This window comes from Mesoplodon bidens (assembly GCF_964165515.1).
Source record: "Mesoplodon bidens genome assembly, chromosome: 7".
In the NCBI taxonomy this organism is placed as follows: domain Eukaryota; kingdom Metazoa; phylum Chordata; class Mammalia; order Artiodactyla; family Ziphiidae; genus Mesoplodon; species Mesoplodon bidens.
In genome coordinates, this window is record NC_138164.1 from 32,546,641 (window position 1) to 32,567,764 (window position 21,124).

The 21,124-nt window shown below is 34.0% G+C and overlaps 1 protein-coding gene across 3 annotated transcripts in view; it reads right to left on the reverse strand.

The window, feature by feature from the left end:
* The window catches only part of CNTN5 (contactin 5), a gene marked incomplete at both ends in the record, with an annotated part of 849,213 nt that overhangs the window by 311,354 nt on the left and 516,735 nt on the right, over nt 1-21,124 (reverse strand). For all 3 annotated transcript variants that reach the window (XM_081239350.1, XM_081239349.1, XM_081239348.1), the window contains 4 exons: nt 2,015-2,165; nt 4,244-4,373; nt 6,524-6,660; nt 11,975-12,156. In XM_081239350.1, coding sequence (XP_081095476.1) covers nt 2,015-2,165; nt 4,244-4,373; nt 6,524-6,660; nt 11,975-12,156 — 600 coding nt within the window. The remainder of the gene's footprint in view (nt 1-2,014; nt 2,166-4,243; nt 4,374-6,523; nt 6,661-11,974; nt 12,157-21,124) is intronic.

Here is a 21,124-nt window from a genome sequence, read left to right on the forward strand (position 1 = left end):
TGTGCTTCCACTGCATGGGGCATGGGTTGAATCCTTGGTCAGGGAACTAAGATCTTGCATATCGTGCAGATGTGGCCCAAAAAAATATAAAAATGCACTATTACCTTTGATCTTTGTTATTAAATTAAACCAGTTTACCAACCTATTATGATATAAACATATCAGGGTAACACAATGCTAAGTAATTGTGTCCAAATCTTCCTTTTACTTAAATAAAAACACTTTCCAGCCTTTTTCCTAAATAGCACTTTGACCAGAAATATTTAGATCTGGAAAAATTGAGTGATCTGAGTTTGAAGCCATTGTATTTGTCTCACTAACCCAAGGGGTTAGCAGTGAATAGAAAAGTGAGCAAGAAAAATGGAAAATTCACAAATATACTTTTTAATTTCTGGCAAATAAAAAGGTTATTATGCTCATATCTGTTGTAATAGAAAACCCATAATCCCGTTCCTCTCTCAGTACTTTTGCTTTGACAAAAGAGATGCTACATTTTTAAACTCAATGTGATGTCTATGAATAGTTGATGAGGAACATTATATGGTGAACTGAAATAAATAAGACAAGGCTCACATGCCATCCACAAACATAAAACAAAGTAATGCATTTCAAATGGAATGGCTTGTACTAATATGGCATATATATTTTGATGATATGAAAAATTTTAATACATTCAGAAAAAATGATAACCAAGCAATGTAAATATGTTCTTACTGGTATTTGATGAATTAATTTTCTTCTGCTTTAATGAATGATTTGTGTCAGTTTTTTTTCATATTTCTGAGCAATAATCCAAAAAAATTCAATTCGACCATATATAATTCAACCAAATGCAATTCAACGAAATGCAATGCTGATCTCACAGTGTGTGATTTGCTGCCCAACACTACCCCCACTAAGAAAGAGAAAATATTTTCAAAACAAAATGTCCATTATGACCCATGTCAATTCTAGGTTATCACCTTTTCCAGGCATTGTAGGTTCTTGGGCCTTGATGGAATCCAATCATTCATAAATTATTTCATCAGAGACAAGCAATTTAAAACAATGTTTCTCAGAATTGAATGGGAAAAATATATATATTTTCTAAAGAAATTTTTCAAGTATTTCAAAATATTCCAAAATTACTTAAAGAATTGCTTAAATGGACCCCTAATGCTGGCTTAAATTATTTTAGCTATATGTTTACAGACAGCCAAACATAAAACAAAACATAAACTCCTTATCTTTATAGATCAAATGAAAAACAAAACTGTAAAACAACATACACAACATTATTTTAACAGAATGGAGGATAATATTATGCCAAAGTTAAAACATCACATGATAATGATTGGTAAAGCATGGGACTTTCAAATTTCCCATATATAGACTGTCATGCAACTATTTGATTCTCTCATCACTTTTCCCCATTTGTATTCCTGTGGTATCCTTTGGCTTTACATACCAAAGACAAACCTTTATACGTTAAATAGTTTTCTGAACATTTCTCATTTGCCTGTGGCAATTGAAATAATTCTATAGTATTTTGCATCAGTGTGATTGAAAACAAAAATGCAAACTTCGGCACAAATTTCACTTGGAAGTATTCTGTCATAAAGTGATGATCCAGAAGATCCATGGTATATTTATATTATTTTAAATATTAACATGGAAATGAAAACTCGATCTCTAAAAATTATCATAGATAACTTGTGGATCCGCAAATCTGCAGATGCAAATGAAAGCCAAAAATTACTAACTTAATGAAAGTGCTTGCTTTCTTCATAACCTGGTGAAATTCCCAACGGGTGCTGAAACACCACTGAAGCAAAGAAGTCTAGCTATATTGAGGTATAACATTTTTCTTTATAACTTTATAACTTGATTTTTTTTAATCATTATGTAGACAAAACCATAGTTCAGTCATTTCATGACATATATCTCACAATTATGGCAAGACATATACTTTGTTTGTATCATCTGCATTCAAAAAGTCTGATATTAAGTTTGAATTATGAAATAGACTTCTAACCTTTTATTCTCTCTAACTGCTTTTTCTCCCTTCTTCCAAGTGATGGTTGGTTTTGGAGAGCCTTGGGGTTTGCATTCTATGATGATTTCTTGGCCTTTAGTAATAATTATTGTTTTCTTCAGTTGATTCAGTGTAAAAGTGGGAGCTGAAGCTGTGAAAAAGTAAAAGGTTAGTTCTACCACAAGCAATGACAATAACCTCTAATGGATGATTCACCAAGATTTGGCAACTTTATCTTTGGAATACATTTCTAATAAAATCATAGGATATCTACACATGTAAAAGGCACTAACTTGAAATTTAATTTATTATTATTTAGTAGCTATCTTATTGGCTTTTCTTTCCATCAGCAGGTGATAGTTCCATACAATTGTGGGGCCCAGAGACAAAGGCTGTTTCAAAGAATGAGATGCTTTAATTATGATTATCAACTTTAATTGTGAAAGACTAATGAGCACTTTGGACAAAAGGTCAAGGGGCTGGACACAGAAGTCTATATTTTGGGCTTCCTTTGGAAAAATGGAGGTTATCTGCATAGAAGGCAATCCTGTGTAGCCCATTTCCTATCTATGAGTCTCAATGCATATTTTATTTTAATAGTATACAAAATTAAATGTAGTTTTGAAAGAAATATATTTTTAAGAAATTGAATTATTTAAATTTCAATTAAAATTTTATTTCATTGTTTGCAATTATTCATCTAGGCCTGATCATTTTAAGACAGTTTTGATTAAACTTCCCAGGAAATTCCAGTAGGTAGCTGTGGTTGAGAATGCTGGACTAAAACAACACATGACAGAGAGACAAAAACAAACAAACAAAAAAGTCACCTTTGAATCTAAAAGAGAAACTGGAAATATGTATACAAGTTTACTGTATCTGAGACATTTATTTATGCCAATATGACAATTTTATGAATATTTCATAAGTTTTTTATGTCCATCACATATCAGTATAATGCATGGCACACAACAGTAAAAGATGCAACACACACAAAAAAGGTACAAATTGAGATGGATTAAAAAGTTGAAAGAAAAGTTAAGGAATTTATAGGAAGATTGCAGGTGATATTTTTGGTTGCCTACTGGGAATATACCTTATTAAACATAATTTTGAAAATATGTCTAGTGAATGAGAAAGGGACACATTTGAGAGTGTTTCTGGATAAAACATTAACTAGGTGAAAGCTGAATCAGCTTTTTAATTCAGAAATGTTGGAGTATGAGCTTACAGGAAAGTACATTAATATTTGATTGGTTAGTATGTACGACATTGAAACGTGGACTCCTATATCTATTTTGGATGGATTTGTGATAATGTGAAGAAATTTCAAATGTAAACCTTCATTATTCAATTTGATTTATGGTTTTGATTTATCACACAGCTGATATGTGAATGGTGCATTTTCAGATTCCAGAGATCTTGGGTGTTTCTGTTAATGTTGTGCTTTGGGTCAGTGGAAAGTACAAAGCACACTTAGGTTCCTGTTCACGTTTGGGAGATGGTGCATTAAGATCATCTATGTCTCTCTCTTTGTATTATAATCATCCCAGAACAAAAGCTTAGAAAATCATGAGAGTGGGAAAAAGTAAAATCCATTCCAGAAACTGAACCATGCTCAATCTGGGTAGCTTATTCCCCTGGACTGAATTTTTCTTGTAGTAAAGAGTGAAGTAGTGTTAGTGTTGTGGTTATATTCTCAAGACTGTAACACTAGGAGCTTGCTGTCCTGGCTTCAGAAGGGCTTTCATCAACCTGGAAGGGTGACAATGGTTGATGACCCTTCAAGAGAGGGTGATTTACTTAGGAGTCCCACCTTGCAGGAGCCACATACCTACTGGTAGGTAGGAGCTGCTTGGGAGAATATTAAGCACTGCTGTGTTGAAAACATACATTCTGATTCCCTACCCTTAAATCATTCTTCCTTGAAAGTTAACATACTTTTCTTATATGATTTTTTTAATGCCGTAGAAAAGACATATTGCATAAACCTCTTAGGATTAAAACTCAAATTAGAGAAAATCTTATAGAAAGTTATGGGACAAACTGTACACCATGTATACTTGTCTCCTCAAGCTTAAAAAAATACATATAAGCAAGACATAGTATTTCTTTTCAAACCATAAAATAGGTTTTTATGATCACATCATAAACCTTCAGTATAGTAAGAATTAGAGCATGAAAAGCAGCAACATTTTTTTCCTCTTTATTTACTTAGAAATTGCATACCTAGAATCTTCAGCTCAGCACTCCCATAAATGGCTCCATATTTATTTTCAGCCAAACACTGATACATTCCAGCATCTGATTGATTCACATTGTGGATCATCAATACTCCATTAAACATCTCAATCCTACTCTGTAATGGAATAAAAAAAAATAGATACAGAAAGTGAACAAATCATAGAGATTTTACAGTTATGCTCTCCTATATCAAGACAAAAAGCCTCTGATTAATGCAATTGAACATTATTTGACAACTTAGGAACACAAATCTTCTGTTCATTATTCTAATATAATATCTTTATGTAAAATACAACTATTTCTCAGTCAGAAATGAAATTATAACTATATTTTCCTGTAGTTATACTTATGAGTTTTACTTTTGGTTATGTTTTTGAAATAAGCTGCTTTTGTTTGGTATGCTAGTTAAGCTTATGAAATAAAATCAGCTGATACTGCTTTTATTTGAATTCATTTTACAGAGGAGAAACAGGAGTTCAAATGGTAGAAGGATCGAGACTGTATATACATGGGATCAAGGTTAAATATAGACCAGGTCATCACAAGATCTCTTTACTATATTAATCTGGTCAGAAATTTGCCTTTTCTCTCACTTCCCAACACAGTAACACACACACACACACACACAAAAACTGCCCTGCAACTGGATTCTGTACAGAACTATTGGTCAGAAAATGTAAACTGATCAGATGAAACAATACAGGAGACAGAGGATTGAGCATGAGCAAACTGAGGTAAACTGAGTCCAAGAACACATTTGAAAAGCAAATTTTAAATTTAAAATGCCGTTAAACAACCAGGTGTCTTATCTACTTAATGTCAAACAAATCATTATTTTAATTTTAGTGAGCAGTGCTTTGATTATCTATCAACGAAGATGCCAAGAAATTTGACATCATTTTAAAAATTAACCCATTCACTTAACAGACTATTATCTGCCAGTGGAATTCACTTTACTTGGTTGTGGGAGTTGAAAATACAACTAGCACAGATCCCATCTCAACGTTTACCTGATATCCCAGAGAATTAGAGAGAGACAGGCAATGAACAAGTATCTCAGGATTCCCACTCTCTCCCCCTCAGTTTTCCTTAACAGCTCTATTGTTCTTTGTATTTGTGTCTGTCTTTCTGCGTAACTGTGTTCTGTTTTGGACTAACTGGTTTTAGAATAAGGGAATATTGGAGGTGGATGGGACTGTGGGGATGATCTGATTCAATCTCTTCATTTTACAAAAGAGCAAATCAAAGCCCAAACAGGCAAATGTCAGATGAGATCCTTTGGTAATGGCAGGACCTGGGCAGAAGCTGTGTTTGGAATTTCAAACTTTCTCTCTCTTTTGTCTATAAATAGTGAACTATTCCCCTTTTGCCCTCCTTCCTGGAAAGGGCATAACAAGGGAAAGCGTTGAAATTATAACAATTATTCTTATTTTAAATAGTAATAGATTTATTATCAAATTCACTAGGTATTAAGTTGTTTTGAGGACACGGGGAGGAGGAAGTTTAAGCTGCAATGAAGTGAAAGAGTGGCATGGACATATATACACTACCAAATGTAAAACAGATAGCTAGTGGGAAGCAGCCGCATAGCACAGGGAGATCAGCTCCGTGCTTTTTGACCTCCTAGAGGGGTGGGATAGGGAGGGTGGGAGGTAGACACAAGAAGGAGGAGATATGGGGATATATGTAAATGTATAGCTGATTCACTTTGTTATACAGCAGAAACTAACACACCATTGTAAAGCAATTATACTCCAATAAAGATGTTAAAAAATAAAAAGTAAAATAAAAGCATGTAATAGATTTACTAAAAATAAAATTGTCAGTATGTAGTAGGATGTTGTGAAGAACGTGCCCAGGACACAGAAGACTAGGATTCTCTTCTAATCTCATCTCTTACTAGATATATGATCTTGGGCAAGTCACTTTACTTCTTGGAGATAACTCCATTATCTGCAAAGTGACAGCAATAAACTAGATGAGGTCTAAAAGTCTGCTGGAAATGGCAATACATCTATGATCATCACTGATATTTTTGAATGAATTTATAGGATAGAATAAAATTTAAAGAAGTGATATATTACTCAAAAAAGGAATGAGGCAATTAAAATAAAAAGAAAATCTTGTTTATATATGTTATTTTTCTTATTCCAAATATAAGGGATACTTAAGAAATGGCTTTCAATAAGACTAAAGGAAGATAGCTTGTCCTTTGTGAAATCCTTCTAAAATTACACTGGAACAGGATGAGATTACCAACAGTACCTGAAGCAAGAGGGGTATTCCATTCTTCAGCCAACGGTATGTGGGTCTGGGCTTTCCAGTAGCCTTACATTCCCATCGGAGAGGGCTCCCGCTGTCTAACTGAGTATCATTCAGTTTTGCTACCCAGTGTGGGTATGCTGTAAGAGTTTAAGCATTAAATAAGGGTGATATCATTTCTCAAATACTTCACCAAGCTCAAGATTCATATGGAATATTCACAAATTCTTATGCATTAACTATTGGTGTTTGGAAGAAACACAGCATAACATTACACACAGCACTCTATTTCCTGTGTAAAAAAATATAGCAGTTATAATGTTCTGATAATCTAAATGAAGCAAATCTTGTTGATTTACCCACTTTGTAGTAAGTGGCTAGACTCTCCCCATGGAGAGCACTGGAACTTGTTTAGTAAGAAGGCTTAGAGGTATCATTTCTTCCAAATACTAAAGCAGCTTTAGCATGGATTGAAGTAATAAAACATGTGAGTTTATTGAATAACTGCTCTGCTTTTTTTATTTTCTGATAGAACCTGAATAGCTCTGGAAAAAATAATTTGTAAATTAAAATTTAATTTGCTATAAAATTGTTCTATATTTATTAGCATTCTAGTGCATTATAAATATATACATAAAAATATAAGCTTTCAAAATTACAACAGAGAAAAATTTCTTTATCAGAAAGATAACATTGCAATTGTATGAAATCTGTAAGATATGGTTAAAGTGTCTTTCCTCCATTGTCAAATATTTTTTTAAGTTTGTACCTCTTAATCTCCCTCATCTATTTCTTTCATTCCTCCACCCCTCTCCCCTCTGGCAACCACCTGTTTGTTCTCTGTACCTATGACTCTGTTTCTGTTTTATGTCTGTTCATTTATTTTGTTTTTTGGATTACACATATAAGTGAAATCATATGCTACTTGTCTTTCTATGATGTATTTCCCTTAGCATAATACCCTCTAGGTCTACCCTTGTTGTTGCAGATGGCAAGATTTCATTCTTTTTTTTTAGGCTGAGTATTAGTCCATTATATATATATATATATATATAATCTCACATGATTTTTATCCATTAATCTATAAATGAGTGCTTAGATTGCTTCCATATCTTGGCTATTGTAAATAATGCTGCAATAAACATAGGGGTGCATATTTATTTTCCAATTATTGTTTTCATTTCTTTGAATAAATACCCAGGAGTAGAATTGTTGAATCATGCAGTAGTTTTATTTTTAAATTTTTTGAGGAACCTCCATACCGTTTTCCACAGTGGATACACCAATTTATATTCCCACCAACAGTGCATGAGGGTTCCCTTTTCTCCACATCTTTACCAACAATTATTTGTTGTTTGTTGATAATAGCCACTCTGACAGGTCTGAGGTGATGCTCATTGTTGGTTTGATTTGCATTTCCCCGATGACTAGAGATGTTGAACATCTTTTCATGTGCCTGTTGGCTATATGCACATCTTCTTTGAAAAAATGTCTATTCAGGCCCTCTGCCCATTTTTTATCTGGGTTGTTTGTTTTTTTGATGTTGAGTTGTATGAGTTTTTTGCATATTTTGGTTTATAACTCCTTATCAGCTGTATCATTTGCAAATATCCTACTCAGTTGGCAGCCTTTTTGATAGTTTCCTTTACTGTGCAAAGGCATTTTAGTTTGATATAGTTTTTTTTTGTTTGTTTTTTTTTTTTTGGTACGCAGGCCTCTCACTCTTGTGGCCTCTCCTGTTGCGGAGCACAGGTTCCGGAAACGCAGGCTCAGCGGCCATGGCTCACGGGCCTAGCCACTCGGCGGCATGTGGGATCTTCCCGGAACAGGGCATGAACCCCTGTCCCCTGCATCGGCAGGCAGACTCTCAACCACTGCACCACCAGGGAAGCCCGATTTAGTTCCATTTTTAAAATTGCTTTTGTTTCCCTTGCCTGAAAAGACTGATCCAAAAAAAATATTGCTAAGACTTATGTCAAATATCATACTGTCTCTGTTTTCTTCTAGGAGTTTTATAGTTTCAGGTCTTACATTTACGTCTTTAATTAATTTTGATTTTATTTTTGTGTAAGGGGTGAGAAAATAGTCCAGTTGGACTCTTTCTTATGTGGCTGTCCAATTTTTCCAACACCCTTTATTGAAGAGGATTTTTTTTCCTCATTTTATATTCTTGACTCCTTTGTCATAGATTAATTGACCATGTACATGTGGGTTCACTTCTGGGATCTCTATTCTTTTCCATTGATCTAGGTGTGTGTTTCTGTGCCAGTACTGTAGTGTTTTGATTACTGGAGCTTTGTAGTATAGTTTGAAATCAAGGATTGTGATACTGCCAGCTTGGTTCTTCTTTCTCAAGATTGATTTTGCTGTTTGGGGTCTTTTGTGTTTTCATACAAATTTTAGAATTATTTGTTCTAGTTCTGTAAAAAAATGCCTTTGATATTTTGATAGGAGTTTCATTGAATCTGTAGATTGCCTTGGGTAATATGTTCATTTTAACAATATTAATTCTTTCAAACTTTGAGCATGTTATACTTTTCCATTTGTTTGTGTTGTGTTCAATTTCTTTCATCAGTGTCTTATAATGTTCCAAGTATAGGTTTTTACATCCTTAGTTAGATTTATTCCTAGGTATTTGACTCTTTTTGATGTGATGATAAATGGGATTATTTTCATAATTTTTCTTTCTGAGAGTTTGCAGTTAGTTTTTATTTAGAAATGCAACAGATTTCCGTATATTAATTTTGTATCTTGCAATTTTATTGAATTCATTGATAAGTTGTAACAGTTTTGGAGTGGTGTCTTTAGGATTTTATCTATAAAGTATCCTGTCTTTTGCAAAGTTTTACTTCTTTTCCAATTTGTATTTCTTTTATTTCTTTTTATTTTCTGATTGCTGTGGCTAGGACTTCCAACACTATTTTGAATAAAAATGCCAAGAGTAGGCATCGTTGTCCTGTTCCCGATCTGACGGAAAATACTTTTAGCTTTCCACAATGAGTATGGTGTTAGTTGTGGGATTGTCATATATAGCCTTTATCATGTTGAGATATGTTCCCTCTATAACCACTTTGTTGAGTTTTCATCATAAATTTATGCTGAGTTTTGTCAAAAGCTTTTTCTATTGAGATGATCATTTGAGTTGTATTGTTCAATTTGTTAAGGTGGTATATCATATTGATTGATTTGTGGATGTTGAACCATCCTTGCATCCCTGGGGTAAGTCCCAGTGGATCATAGTATATGATCCTTTTAATGTATTGTTGAATTCAATTTGTTAATTTTTTGTTGACAATATGTAAACCTATGTTCATCAATGATATTAGCCTAAAATTTTGTGTGTGTTTGTGATATCTTTGTCTGGTTTTGGTATCAGGGTGATATTGGCCTTGAAGAATGAATGCAGAAGCATTTCTTTCTCTGCAAATTTTTGGAATAGTTTGAGAAGTATAGATGTTAACTCTTCTTTAAATTTTTGATAGACTTCACATGTGAGGCCATCTGGTACTGGACTTTTGTTTTCTGGAAGCTTTCTTTTTTTTTTTTTTAATTGTTGATTCAGTTTCATTACTGGAAATTTGTCTGTTCATATTTTCTATTTCTTCCTGATTCATTCTTGGGAGATTGTACATTTCCAGAAATTTATCTGTTTCTTCTACATTGTCCATCTTACTGGAATATAATTGTTTGTAGTAATCTCTTATGATACTTTGTATTACTGTGGTGTTGGCTGTAACTTCTTTTTCATTTCTGATTTAATTTATATGGGCTCCCTTTTTTCTTGATGAGTCTAGCTAAAGGTTTATCAACTTTGCTTATCTTTTCAAAATACCAGCTCTTAGTTTCATTGATTTTTTAAAATTGTTTTATAGCCACTATTTAATTTATTTCTGCCTCATTTGCTCTCTGGCCCTACCTTATACAGTGGCTGCTGGCCTGCTGGAGTGAGTGCCTGGGTCCCAGCATGGCTGGCTTCATGGCCTGGTGACACAGGGCTGACACTGACCCACTGGTTGGTAGCTGGTTATGTGGCCCTGGGGTGTCCTGGGACTGGGGCCAGCCTGCTGATGGTAGGTGCTGGGTCCTGACCCAGCTGGCTGCCAGACCACTGGTGGGTGGTATAGCCCTTAAGGTACAAATTCTCTGGAATGCTTTCCTGAATCATCCCAGTAGAATGAAGTGGACCCTGTGCTTCCATAGTCCTTTGCACATGCTTTCATCACAACAGATAACATGCTCTGCCTTATGTGGGGTTTGCTTTTCATCTGGTCTAGTGGACCAAGAGCTCCTTCAAATCTCTATTACTAGCATGTAGTGAAGTAATAGCCACTAAATAAACATTAGTTGAATTAATGAGTGAATTAACAAAATGTGCATGGCATAGTCAAGTTGGTTGGAGTGCTGAATTTCTAAAGGAGTTGTTACAAATAAGAAAAGGAAAACTGGTTGAATTCAGATATTAATATTTCAAAATACTTTTTAAAGTCCCTAAGAAGAACACTAAGTTTTTTAGAAGAACTGATCTTGAGATACAGTGACAGTTATAGCTGCTGACAGATTCAGTTGAATATGAAATTTGTTTAATTTCATATTGGAAACATCTGTATTTGCTTGTATCAGTGCTCTGCATTATAGTTTTCTTCTGTTTTTTAGTGTCTTCATCTGAGAAATAAGGATATTATCACTTACCCTTTATGTATAATGTATATTATAAAAGCAAATATGAAAAGCAGTAAATATGAAAAGTACAATTTGTGATTCATAGAAGTAAAAATGATATTGTACATATTTTTGAAGTAGATTTTCCCAATTTTACACATAACTTGTTATCTCTGAAATTTTTGGACAATATAAACACTTGTAGGCTGTGAAGTTTATTTATTATACAGATGCATGCATTTAGAGTAGGGGCAGCAAATTTTGTCTGTAAGGATGAGATAGCAAATATTTGAGGCTTTGCAAGTCAGCTGATCTCAGTCTCAATTACTTAATTCTGCCTTATGAGTGCAAAAGCTGACCTAGGCAATATGTAAACAAAGGGGTGAGGCTGTGTTCCAATAAATTTTTACTTACAAGGAAAAATGACAAGTAGGATTTTGTTCATGGGCATTAATTGTGACTTCTGATTCAGGCCACGGGCAAGAATAAGTTAATAAATGTTACAAGATTTGTAACTTAGAGGATGGCTTTGGTACTGGGAATGTATCTCATTTTTAAGGTTATCAATTCTTTATGTTGTACAAAGAACCTTATAATTCCCCATTCATTTTTAATTTAAAGCATTTCTGTGTGCAGGTAATTTTATCTGATGCTTTGCCATGTAAAAGAAACATGATTATAAATTATTACTCATTTTTTTTAATGTAGCTAACAAGCAATATTTAGTTCAAATTAGTTTGTATTTTCAGTTTGACTCTTGGGACTAGAACATCCATTTTTGCTGAAAACACTTACTGTATACTTGTAATTGTCCACGAAAGGAATTTTTTCCACGTGAGTTTTCAGCTCGGCACTCATATATGCCTGCATCGTCCAGCTGCACATTGGGTATTTCCAGTACTGCCTGAGATTTACGCAGACGTGCTTTACCAGGAATATAACCATTAACCTTCATCCATGTGATAGTTGGAACTGGGCTACAATAGGGAAGGAAAATACCATTAACACACTTTCCACTATTAATAACATAGATTCTGTTATCTGGTAATTTAAGCACTTAATAGGCTGAGTGTGATAAAGTGTCATCACAATTAAGGACCATGTGCTGGTTGATATACTTCACTTTCCACGTGGATCGTCTGGTAAGCAGTTAGATTACAAGGAGGATAGTTTCCTTTTCTTTCATATTTCAGGAAAGCAATTCAGAGACTTTATTATATATATATATATATATATATATATATATATATATATATATATATATATATATATATATTCATATATATTATACTTTATTTTTTTAACTTTGTAAATTTGTTTAAATGGCAAAAGTAACTTGGATAAATTCCAAAATAATATATGCTTATTATAAAAGTTGAACAAAAGTGTCAGGAAAAGTGAATTAAGAACTTTTTTGCTCCCACCCCTTCAAGTGTCTTCTTTCTGCAAAAAGAAATACAGTTAGCAAGTAATTTCCCACCTTGTCATGGTGATGCATATATAAACACATATGATGAGATATTTTATTAATAAAATATCAAATCCAAGACCAACTCCTGACTTATTCCAGCTAATAGCTGCATATTATTTCCTTGTATAGATGTATCAGAATTTAATCAACCATCCCCTCTTGTTAGACATTCAGCATAGTCCCAATCTTTTTCCTTTTTTTTTTTGCTACTAAGAAATAATATTTCTATAAGCAACCTTGTACATATATCATATACCATTGCTTTTCATTTTCTACAGCATTCACAAAAGTGGAATTGATAGATCAAAGGGCATGCACATTTTTCATTTTAATAAGTACTGCCAGATAGTTTTCCATAAATATAGTAGCAGTTTCCACACCTATAATTAATATATGAGACTGTTTTCCCATATCTTTGCCACCACATTATGTGATCAGTCTGTTTAATTTTTGTCAACATTGAAAGGTTAAAAGTGGCATTCTGTTAAAATTTCTCTGGACTCTAAGAAAGTTGAACATCTTTGATAATTATATTGACTATTTGAATCTGCTTTTTTGTAAATTGTTTGCTTATGTTATTTTTCAATTATTTCTTTCACTTTTCTATTTGCCTGTTTGCATTGTTTAATTTCTTAGAGTTCTTTGTGTATTAGGACTATTATGACTTTGTTTCTCAGAAAAATTCTTTCTCAGTGTATTGATAGTTTATGATGGTATCTATGACAAAATTTTATAAATATTTTTGGGAGAAACAAACATTTTGGAGTTTCCTTCATGACTTCTGAATTTTTGTTTGCTTGTAAAATTATCTGTAAACCCAAGTTTATGTCCATATTTCCTTCAGGGTTTCTGGTAGCATTTTTTAAAAATTATTTTTAAGCAGTTGGATCTTTAATCCATCTGGATTATATTCATGTTTTTGATGTGAAATAGGAAGTGTAACTAATTATTTTAGCACCCTTAAAACTCCTTTTCCAACAATTTTTGGAATGTTGCCTTTGTTATATAATTGGGTCTCACATGCTTAAGTCTGTTTTGGGCTTCACAGTTCTGTTCCACTGGTTTATTTATTACTATCTACATTTAATGTACTTTATGCTCTGGACCCAGTCTGCTTTTTCAGTTCGATTTCTCACTACTTCCTTCCATATCTCCTGACCCAGAAACACAACTTTGTGTGTTCCCAGTAATATCTGTTAAAATGCTACTAATTATTTGAGACCCATTCTAAATGCCTCCTCTTCAGTAAAGTCTTTCCTTATTTGTGCAGTCGGCTGGGATTTTTTTTTCTTTTAAACATCAAAGTGCTTTGTGTATACTACTTGGATGTTTTGTAACATTTTATGATGGATTATAATTGCTAAATGTAGGATATTTTCCACTAATTTTCCTGACTGGAGCAATAACAATATTCACTATTATAAACAATGTTATGATAAACACCCTGTTTATTTTTTAAAACTTTTCTTATTTGTTTCTTAGGAATAAAACATAGAATTGAAACTGCTGTGCTAGAGTTGACAATTTTTGCTTCAATATCCAGGAAAACTGAACCTTGCATTTTCAAATAACACTTACATTGGCCTGATATATCATTCTTTTAATGTGTACAAGAATGGATTTGATATATTTTTAAATTTAAGATTTTTGCATCTATATTCAAAGGTGAGATTGTTTGTACTCATTTGGTTTGTTGATTTGCATGTGTGCATATTTGTTAGTGAGTTAATGGTTGCTTTGTTTACAAGCTAGCATTGACAGATTTGGTATCATAGTGATGGGTGATAGCTTGGTAAACATGCCAGAACATTCCTATCTCCTGTTCTGATAGCTTAAGTAGTAGAGAAATTATATGTTCCTTAGAACACTGATAGGACTCACAAAAACTCACCTCACCTGCCACCATCAGTAGAGTTAGTTTTTTTAAAGTGTTTTCAATTTCTTCCATGTTTTCTTTAATTATTTGTATATAAATTTTTGCTTGTGTCAACTTTGGCAATTCATGCTTCCCTAGAAAATCAAGTATTTCATCCATAATTTCAATGTTTTAGTAGTGAGTTATATAAATACCACTTGTTTAAAGGTTTAAAAAATTCTTCCATCATAAGTGGTCACATGTTTTAGTAGTAGATAAGCCTGTATTCTATATCCAGACTTCCCAGGATAAAAACAGCCCTGCAACTACAAGATTTTTTTTAAAAATAGATCTTTACTCGAGTATAATTGCTTCACAATACTGTGTCAGTTTCTTTTGCACAACAAAGTGAATCAGCCATATGCATACACATGTCCCCATATCCCTTCCTTCTTGAGCCTCCCTCCCATCCTCCTCATTCCACCCCCTACATCATGGCAAAGCACCAAGTCAATCTCCCTTTGCTATGCTGCTGCTTCCCGGTAGCTAACTATTTTACACTCAGTAGTGTTTATATGTTGATGCTACTCTCACATCATCCCAACTTCACTCTCCCACCCCATGTCATCAAGCCCATTCTCTATGTCTACCTCTTTATTACTGGCCTGCAACTAGGTTCAACAGTACCACTTTTTTTTTTTTTTTTTTTTTAGATTCCATATATATGTGTTAGCACACAGTATTTGTTTTTCTCTTTCTGACTTACTTCACTCTGTATGACAGACTCTAAGTCCATCCACCTCACCACAAATTACTCAATTTCATTTCTTTTTACAGCTGAGTAATATTCCATTGTATATATGTGCCACATCTTCTTTATCCATTCATCTGTCAATGGACATTTAGGTTGGTTCCATGTCCTGGCTATTGTAAATAGTGCTGCAATGAACATTGTGGTGCATACCTCTTTTTGAATTATGGTTTTCTCAGGGTATATGCCAAGTAGTGGGATTTCTGGGTTATATGGTAGTTCTATTTTTACTTTTTTAAGGAACTTCCATACTGTTTTCCATCATGGTTGTATCAATTTACATTCCCACCAACAGTAGAGGAGGGTTCCCTTTTCACCATTCCCTTTCCAGCATTTATTGTTTCTAGCTTTTTTGATAATGGCCATTCTCACCAGCGTGAGGTGATACCTCATTGTAGTTTTGATTCACATGCAACTACAAGTTTTTTAATATCTCATTTCATTTCTTCAGTTACCCCAAATGTAAAATATGGTAGAAATAATAATATGTAGTTCAGAGGGTAATTATAAACATTTAATGATTTAAACTACTACCTGGCACAGAGCAAGTAGGTAAAAAATTGTTTGCAATAATATGGTGATAATATTTGTATCTTCTTTACAATTTTAATGGTTTGAGTATGTGCTTTCACAATATCACCCCCTCCCCTTTTAAGCATTCTGTGTTGGTTAAGGGCACGATATACCAGGAAATACAATAAAATTCAAAGACAAAGATGCTATGTAACCTTAAGAAAGTTATCTAAGTTCTATGATCTGGCTTCCCCAACTGTAAAATTAGGGTGTTTATTTGTTCTTTCACAATGAAAATATCTTGAGGGCAGAGGCATCATTTCTCTTGTTCAGCAGTATGTCCACAGTGTCTCATAGCGTGCTGGGCACATAGTTGGTAGTTAATAAATGTTTATGAAATAAATGAATGAATAATTCTCATAACATCACTTTGAGTGTTAAGTGAGCTAAGTTTTTATAAACTGCTTAGCAAAATACATTGCAATTAGTGAGTACCCAATAAATGTTAGTGACAATGATTAGTTTTGTCAAAGGCTTGTCTCTTTTACTGGTCTTTAAAAAAACATTTTTTAATTTATAATTTTTAGTGTGTGTTTTAGAATTTCTATTTTTTATTTCCTTATTCCTATTTCTTGATTAGCACATTTATTATTGTACTCTAATTTTTTTAGCTGGAGGTGTGATATAGTTATTTTTTATGGTTAATAATAAAAGTATGACTGCTTTTACTTCTTTTTTTTTTCCTTTCTATTTATTTTTTATTTTTTTAATTTTTTGCTTTATAACAAATTTAATCAGTTATACATATACATATGTTTCCATATCCCCTCCCTTTTGCGAGTCCCTCCCACCCTCCCTATCCCACCCCTCCAGGCGGTCACAAAGCACCAAGCTGATCTCCCTGTGCTATGCGGCTGCTTCCCACTAGCTATCTACCTTACGTTTGGTAGTGTATATATGTCCATGCCGCTCTTTCACTTTGTCACAGCTTACCCTTCCCTCTCCCCATATCCTCAAGTCCATTCTCTAGTAGGTCTGTGTCTTTATTCCTGTCTTACCCCTATGCTCTTCATGACATTTTTTTTTCTTTAATTCCAAATATATGTGTTAGCATACAGTATTTGTCTTTCTCTTTCTGACATACTTCACTCTGTATGACAGACTCTAGGTCTATCCACCTCATTACAAATAGCTCAATTTCATTTCTTTTTATGGCTGAGTAATATTCCATTGTATATATGTGCCACATCATCTTTACCCATTCATCCGATGATGGACACTTAGGTTGTTTCCATCTCTGGGCTATTGTAAATAGGGCTTCTATGAACATTTTGATACATGTCTCTTTTTGAATTATGGTTTTCTCAGGGTATATGCCCAGTAGTGGGATTGCTGGGTCATATGGTAGTTCTATTTTTAGTTTTTTAAGGAACCTCCATACGGTTCTCCATAGCGGCTGTACCAATTCACATTCCCACCAGCAGTGCAAGACTGTTCCCTTTTTTCCACACCCTCTCCAGCATTTATTGTTTCTAGATTTTTTGATGATGGCCATTCTCACTGGTGTGAGATGATATCTCATTGTAGTTTTGATTTGCATTTCTCTAATGAGTAAAGATGTTGAGCATCCTTTCATGTGTTTGTTGGCAGTCTGTATATCTTCTGTGGAGAAATGTCTATTTAGGTCTTCTGCCCATTTTTGGATTGGGTTGTTTGTTTTTTTCTTATTGAGCTGCATGAGCTGCTTATAAATTTTGGAGATTAATCCTTTGTCAGTTGCTTCATTTGCAAATATTTTCTCCCATTCTGAGGGTTGTCTTTTGATCTTGTTTATGGTTTCCTTTGCTGTGCAAAAGCTTTTAAGTTTCATTAGGTCCCATGTGTTTATTTTTGTCTTTATTTCCATTTCTCTAGGAGGTGAGTCCAAAAGGATCTTGCTGTGATTTATGTCATAGAGTGTTCTGCCTATGTTTTCCTCTAAGAGTTTGATAGTGTCTGGCCTTACATTTAGGTCTTTAATCCATTTTGAGCTTATTTTTGTGTATGGTGTTAGGGAATGATCTAATCTCATACATTTACATGTCCCTATCCAGTTTTCCCAGTACCACTTATTGAAGAGACTGTCCTTTCTCCACTGTACATTCCTGCCTCCTTTATCAAAGAAAAGGTGACCATATGTCCGTGGGTTTATCTCTGAGCTTTCTATCCTGTTCCATTGATCTATCTTTCTGTTTTTGTGCCAGTACCATACTGTCTTGATTACTGTAGCTTTGTAGTATAGTCTGAAGTCAGGGAGCCTGATTCCTCCAGCTCCATTTTTCGTTCTCAAGATTGCTTTGGCTATTCGGGGTCTTTTGTGTTTCCATACAAATTGTGAAATTTTTTGTTCTACTTCTGTGAAAAATGCCAGTGGTAGTTTGATAGGGATTGCATTGAATCTGTAGATTGCTTTGTGTAGTAGAGTCATTTTCACAATGTTGATTCTTCCAATCCAAGAACATGGTACATCTCTCCATCTATTTGTATCATCTTTAATTTCTTTCATCAGTGTCTTATAATTTTCTGCATACAGGTCTTTGGTCTCCTTAGGTACGTTTATTCCTAGATATTTTATTCTTTTTGTTGCAATGGTAAATGGGAGTGTTTATTTGATTTCATTTTCAGATTTTTCATCATTAGTATATAGGAATGCCAGAGATTTCTGTGCATTAATTTTGTATCCTGCTACTTTACCAAATTCATTGATTAGCTCTAGTAGTTTTCTCGTAGCATCTTTAGGATTCTCTATGTATAGTATCATGTCATCTGCAAACAGTGACAGCTTTACTTCTTCTTTTCCAATTTGGATTCCTTTTATTTCCTTTTCTTCTCTGATTGCTGTGGCTAAAACTTCCAAAACTAGGTTGAATAAGAGTGGTGAGAGTGGGCAACCTTGTCTTGTTCCTGATCTTAGTGGAAATGGTTTCAGTTTTTCACCATTGAGGACGATGTTGGCTGTGGGTTTCTCATATATGGCCTTTATGATGTTGAGGAAAGTTCCCTCTATGCCTACTTTCTGCAGGGTTTTTTATCATAAATCGGTGTTGAATTTTGTCAAAAGCTTTCTCTGCATCTATTGAGATGATCATATGGTTTTTCTCCTTCAATTTGTTAATATGGTGTATCACGTTGATTGATTTGCGTATATTGAAGAATCCTTGCATTCCTGGAATAAACCCCACTTGATCATGGTGTATGATCCTTTTAATGTGCTGTTGGATTCTGTTTGCTAGTATTTTGTTGAGGATTTTTGCATCTATGTTCATCAGTGATATTGGCCTGTAGTTTTCTTTCTTTGTGACATCCTTGTCTGGTTTTGGTATCAAGGTGATGGTGGCCTCGTAGAATGAGTTTGTGAGTGTTCCTCCCTCTGCTATATTTTGGAAGAGTTTCAGAAGGATAGGTGTTAGCTCTTCTCTAAATGCTTGATAGAATTTGCCTGTGAAGCCATCTGGTCCTGGGCTTTTGTTTGTTGGAAGATTTTTTATCACAGTTTCAATTTCAGTGCTTGTGATTGGTCTGTTCATATTTTCTATTTCTTCCTGATTCAGTCTTGGCAGGTTGTGCTTTTCCAAGAATTTGTCCATTTCTTCCAGGTTGTCCATTTTATTGGCATAGAGTTGCTTATAGTAATCTCTCATGATCTTTTGTATTTCTGCAGTGTCAGTTGTTACTTCTCCTTTTTCATTTCTAATTCTATTGATTTGAGTCTTCTCCCTTTTTTTCTTGATGAGTCTGGCTAATGGTTTATCAATTTTGTTTACCTTCTCAAAGAACTAGCTTTTAGTTTTATTGATGTTTGCTATCGTTTCCTTCATTTCTTCTTTATTTATTTCCGATCTGATTTTTATGATTTCTTTCCTTCTGCTAACTTTGGGATGTTTTTGTTCTTCTTTCTCTAATTGCTTTAGGTGCAAGGTTAGGTTGTTTACTCGAGATGTTTCCTGTTTCTTAAGGTGGGATTGTATTGCTATAAACTTCCCCCTTAGAACTGCTTTTGCTGCATCCCTTAGGTTTTGGGTCGTCGTGTCTCCATTGTCATTTGTTTCTAGGTATTTTTTAATTTCCTCTTAGATTTCTTCAGTGATCACTTCGTTATTAAGTAGTGTATTGTTTAGCCTCCATGTGTTTGTATTTTTTAGAGCTCTTTTCCTGTAATTGATATCTAGTCTCATAGCATTGTGGTCGGAAAAGATACTTGATACAATTTCAATTTTCTTAAATTTACGAAGGCTTGATTTGTGACCCAAGATATGATCTATCCTGGAAAATGTTCCATGAGCACTTGAGAAAAATGTGTATTCTGTTGTTTTTGAATGGAATGTCCTATAAATATCAATTAAGTCCATCTTGTTTAATGTATCATTTAAAGCTTGTGTTTCCTTATTTATTTTCATTTTGCATGATCTGTCCATTGGTGAAAGTGGGGTGTTAAAGTCCCCTACTATGATTGTGTTACTGTCGATTTCTCCTCTTATGGCTGTTAGTATTTGCCTTATGTAGTGAGGTGCTCCTATGTTTGGTGCATAAATATTTACAATTGTTATATCTTCTTCTTGGAACGATCCCTTGATCATTATGTAGTGTCCTTCTTTGTCTCTTCTAGTAGTCTTTATTTTAAAGTCTATTTTGTCTGATATGAGAATTGCTACTCCAGCTTTCTTTTGATTTCCATTTGCATGGAATATCTTTTTCCATCCCCTTACTTTCAGTCTGTATGTGTCTCTAGGTCTGAAGTGGGTCTCTTGTAGACAGCATATATATGGGTCTTGTTTTTGTATCCATTCAGCCAATGTGTGTCTTTTGGTGGGAGCATTTAGTCCATTTACATTTAAGGTAATTATCGATATGTATGTTCCTATTCCCATTTCCTTAATTGTTTTGGGTTCGTTATTGTAGGTCTTTTCCTTCTGTTGTGTTTCTTGCCTAGAGTAGTTCCTTTAGCATTTGTTGTAAAGCTGGTTTGGTGGTGCTGAACTCTCTCAGGTTTTGCTTGTCTGTGAAGGTTTTAATTTCTCCATCAAATCTGAATGAGATCCTTGCTGGGTAGAGTAATCTTGGTTGCAGGTTTTTCTCCTTCATCACTTTAATTATGTCCTGCCACTCCCTTCTGGCTTGTAGAGTTTCTGCTGAGAGATCAGCTGTTATCCTGATGGGGATTCCCTTGTGTGTTATTTGTTGTTTTTGCCTTGCTGCTTTTAATATGATTTCTTTGTGTTTAATTTTTGACAGTTTGATTAATATGTGTCTTGGCGT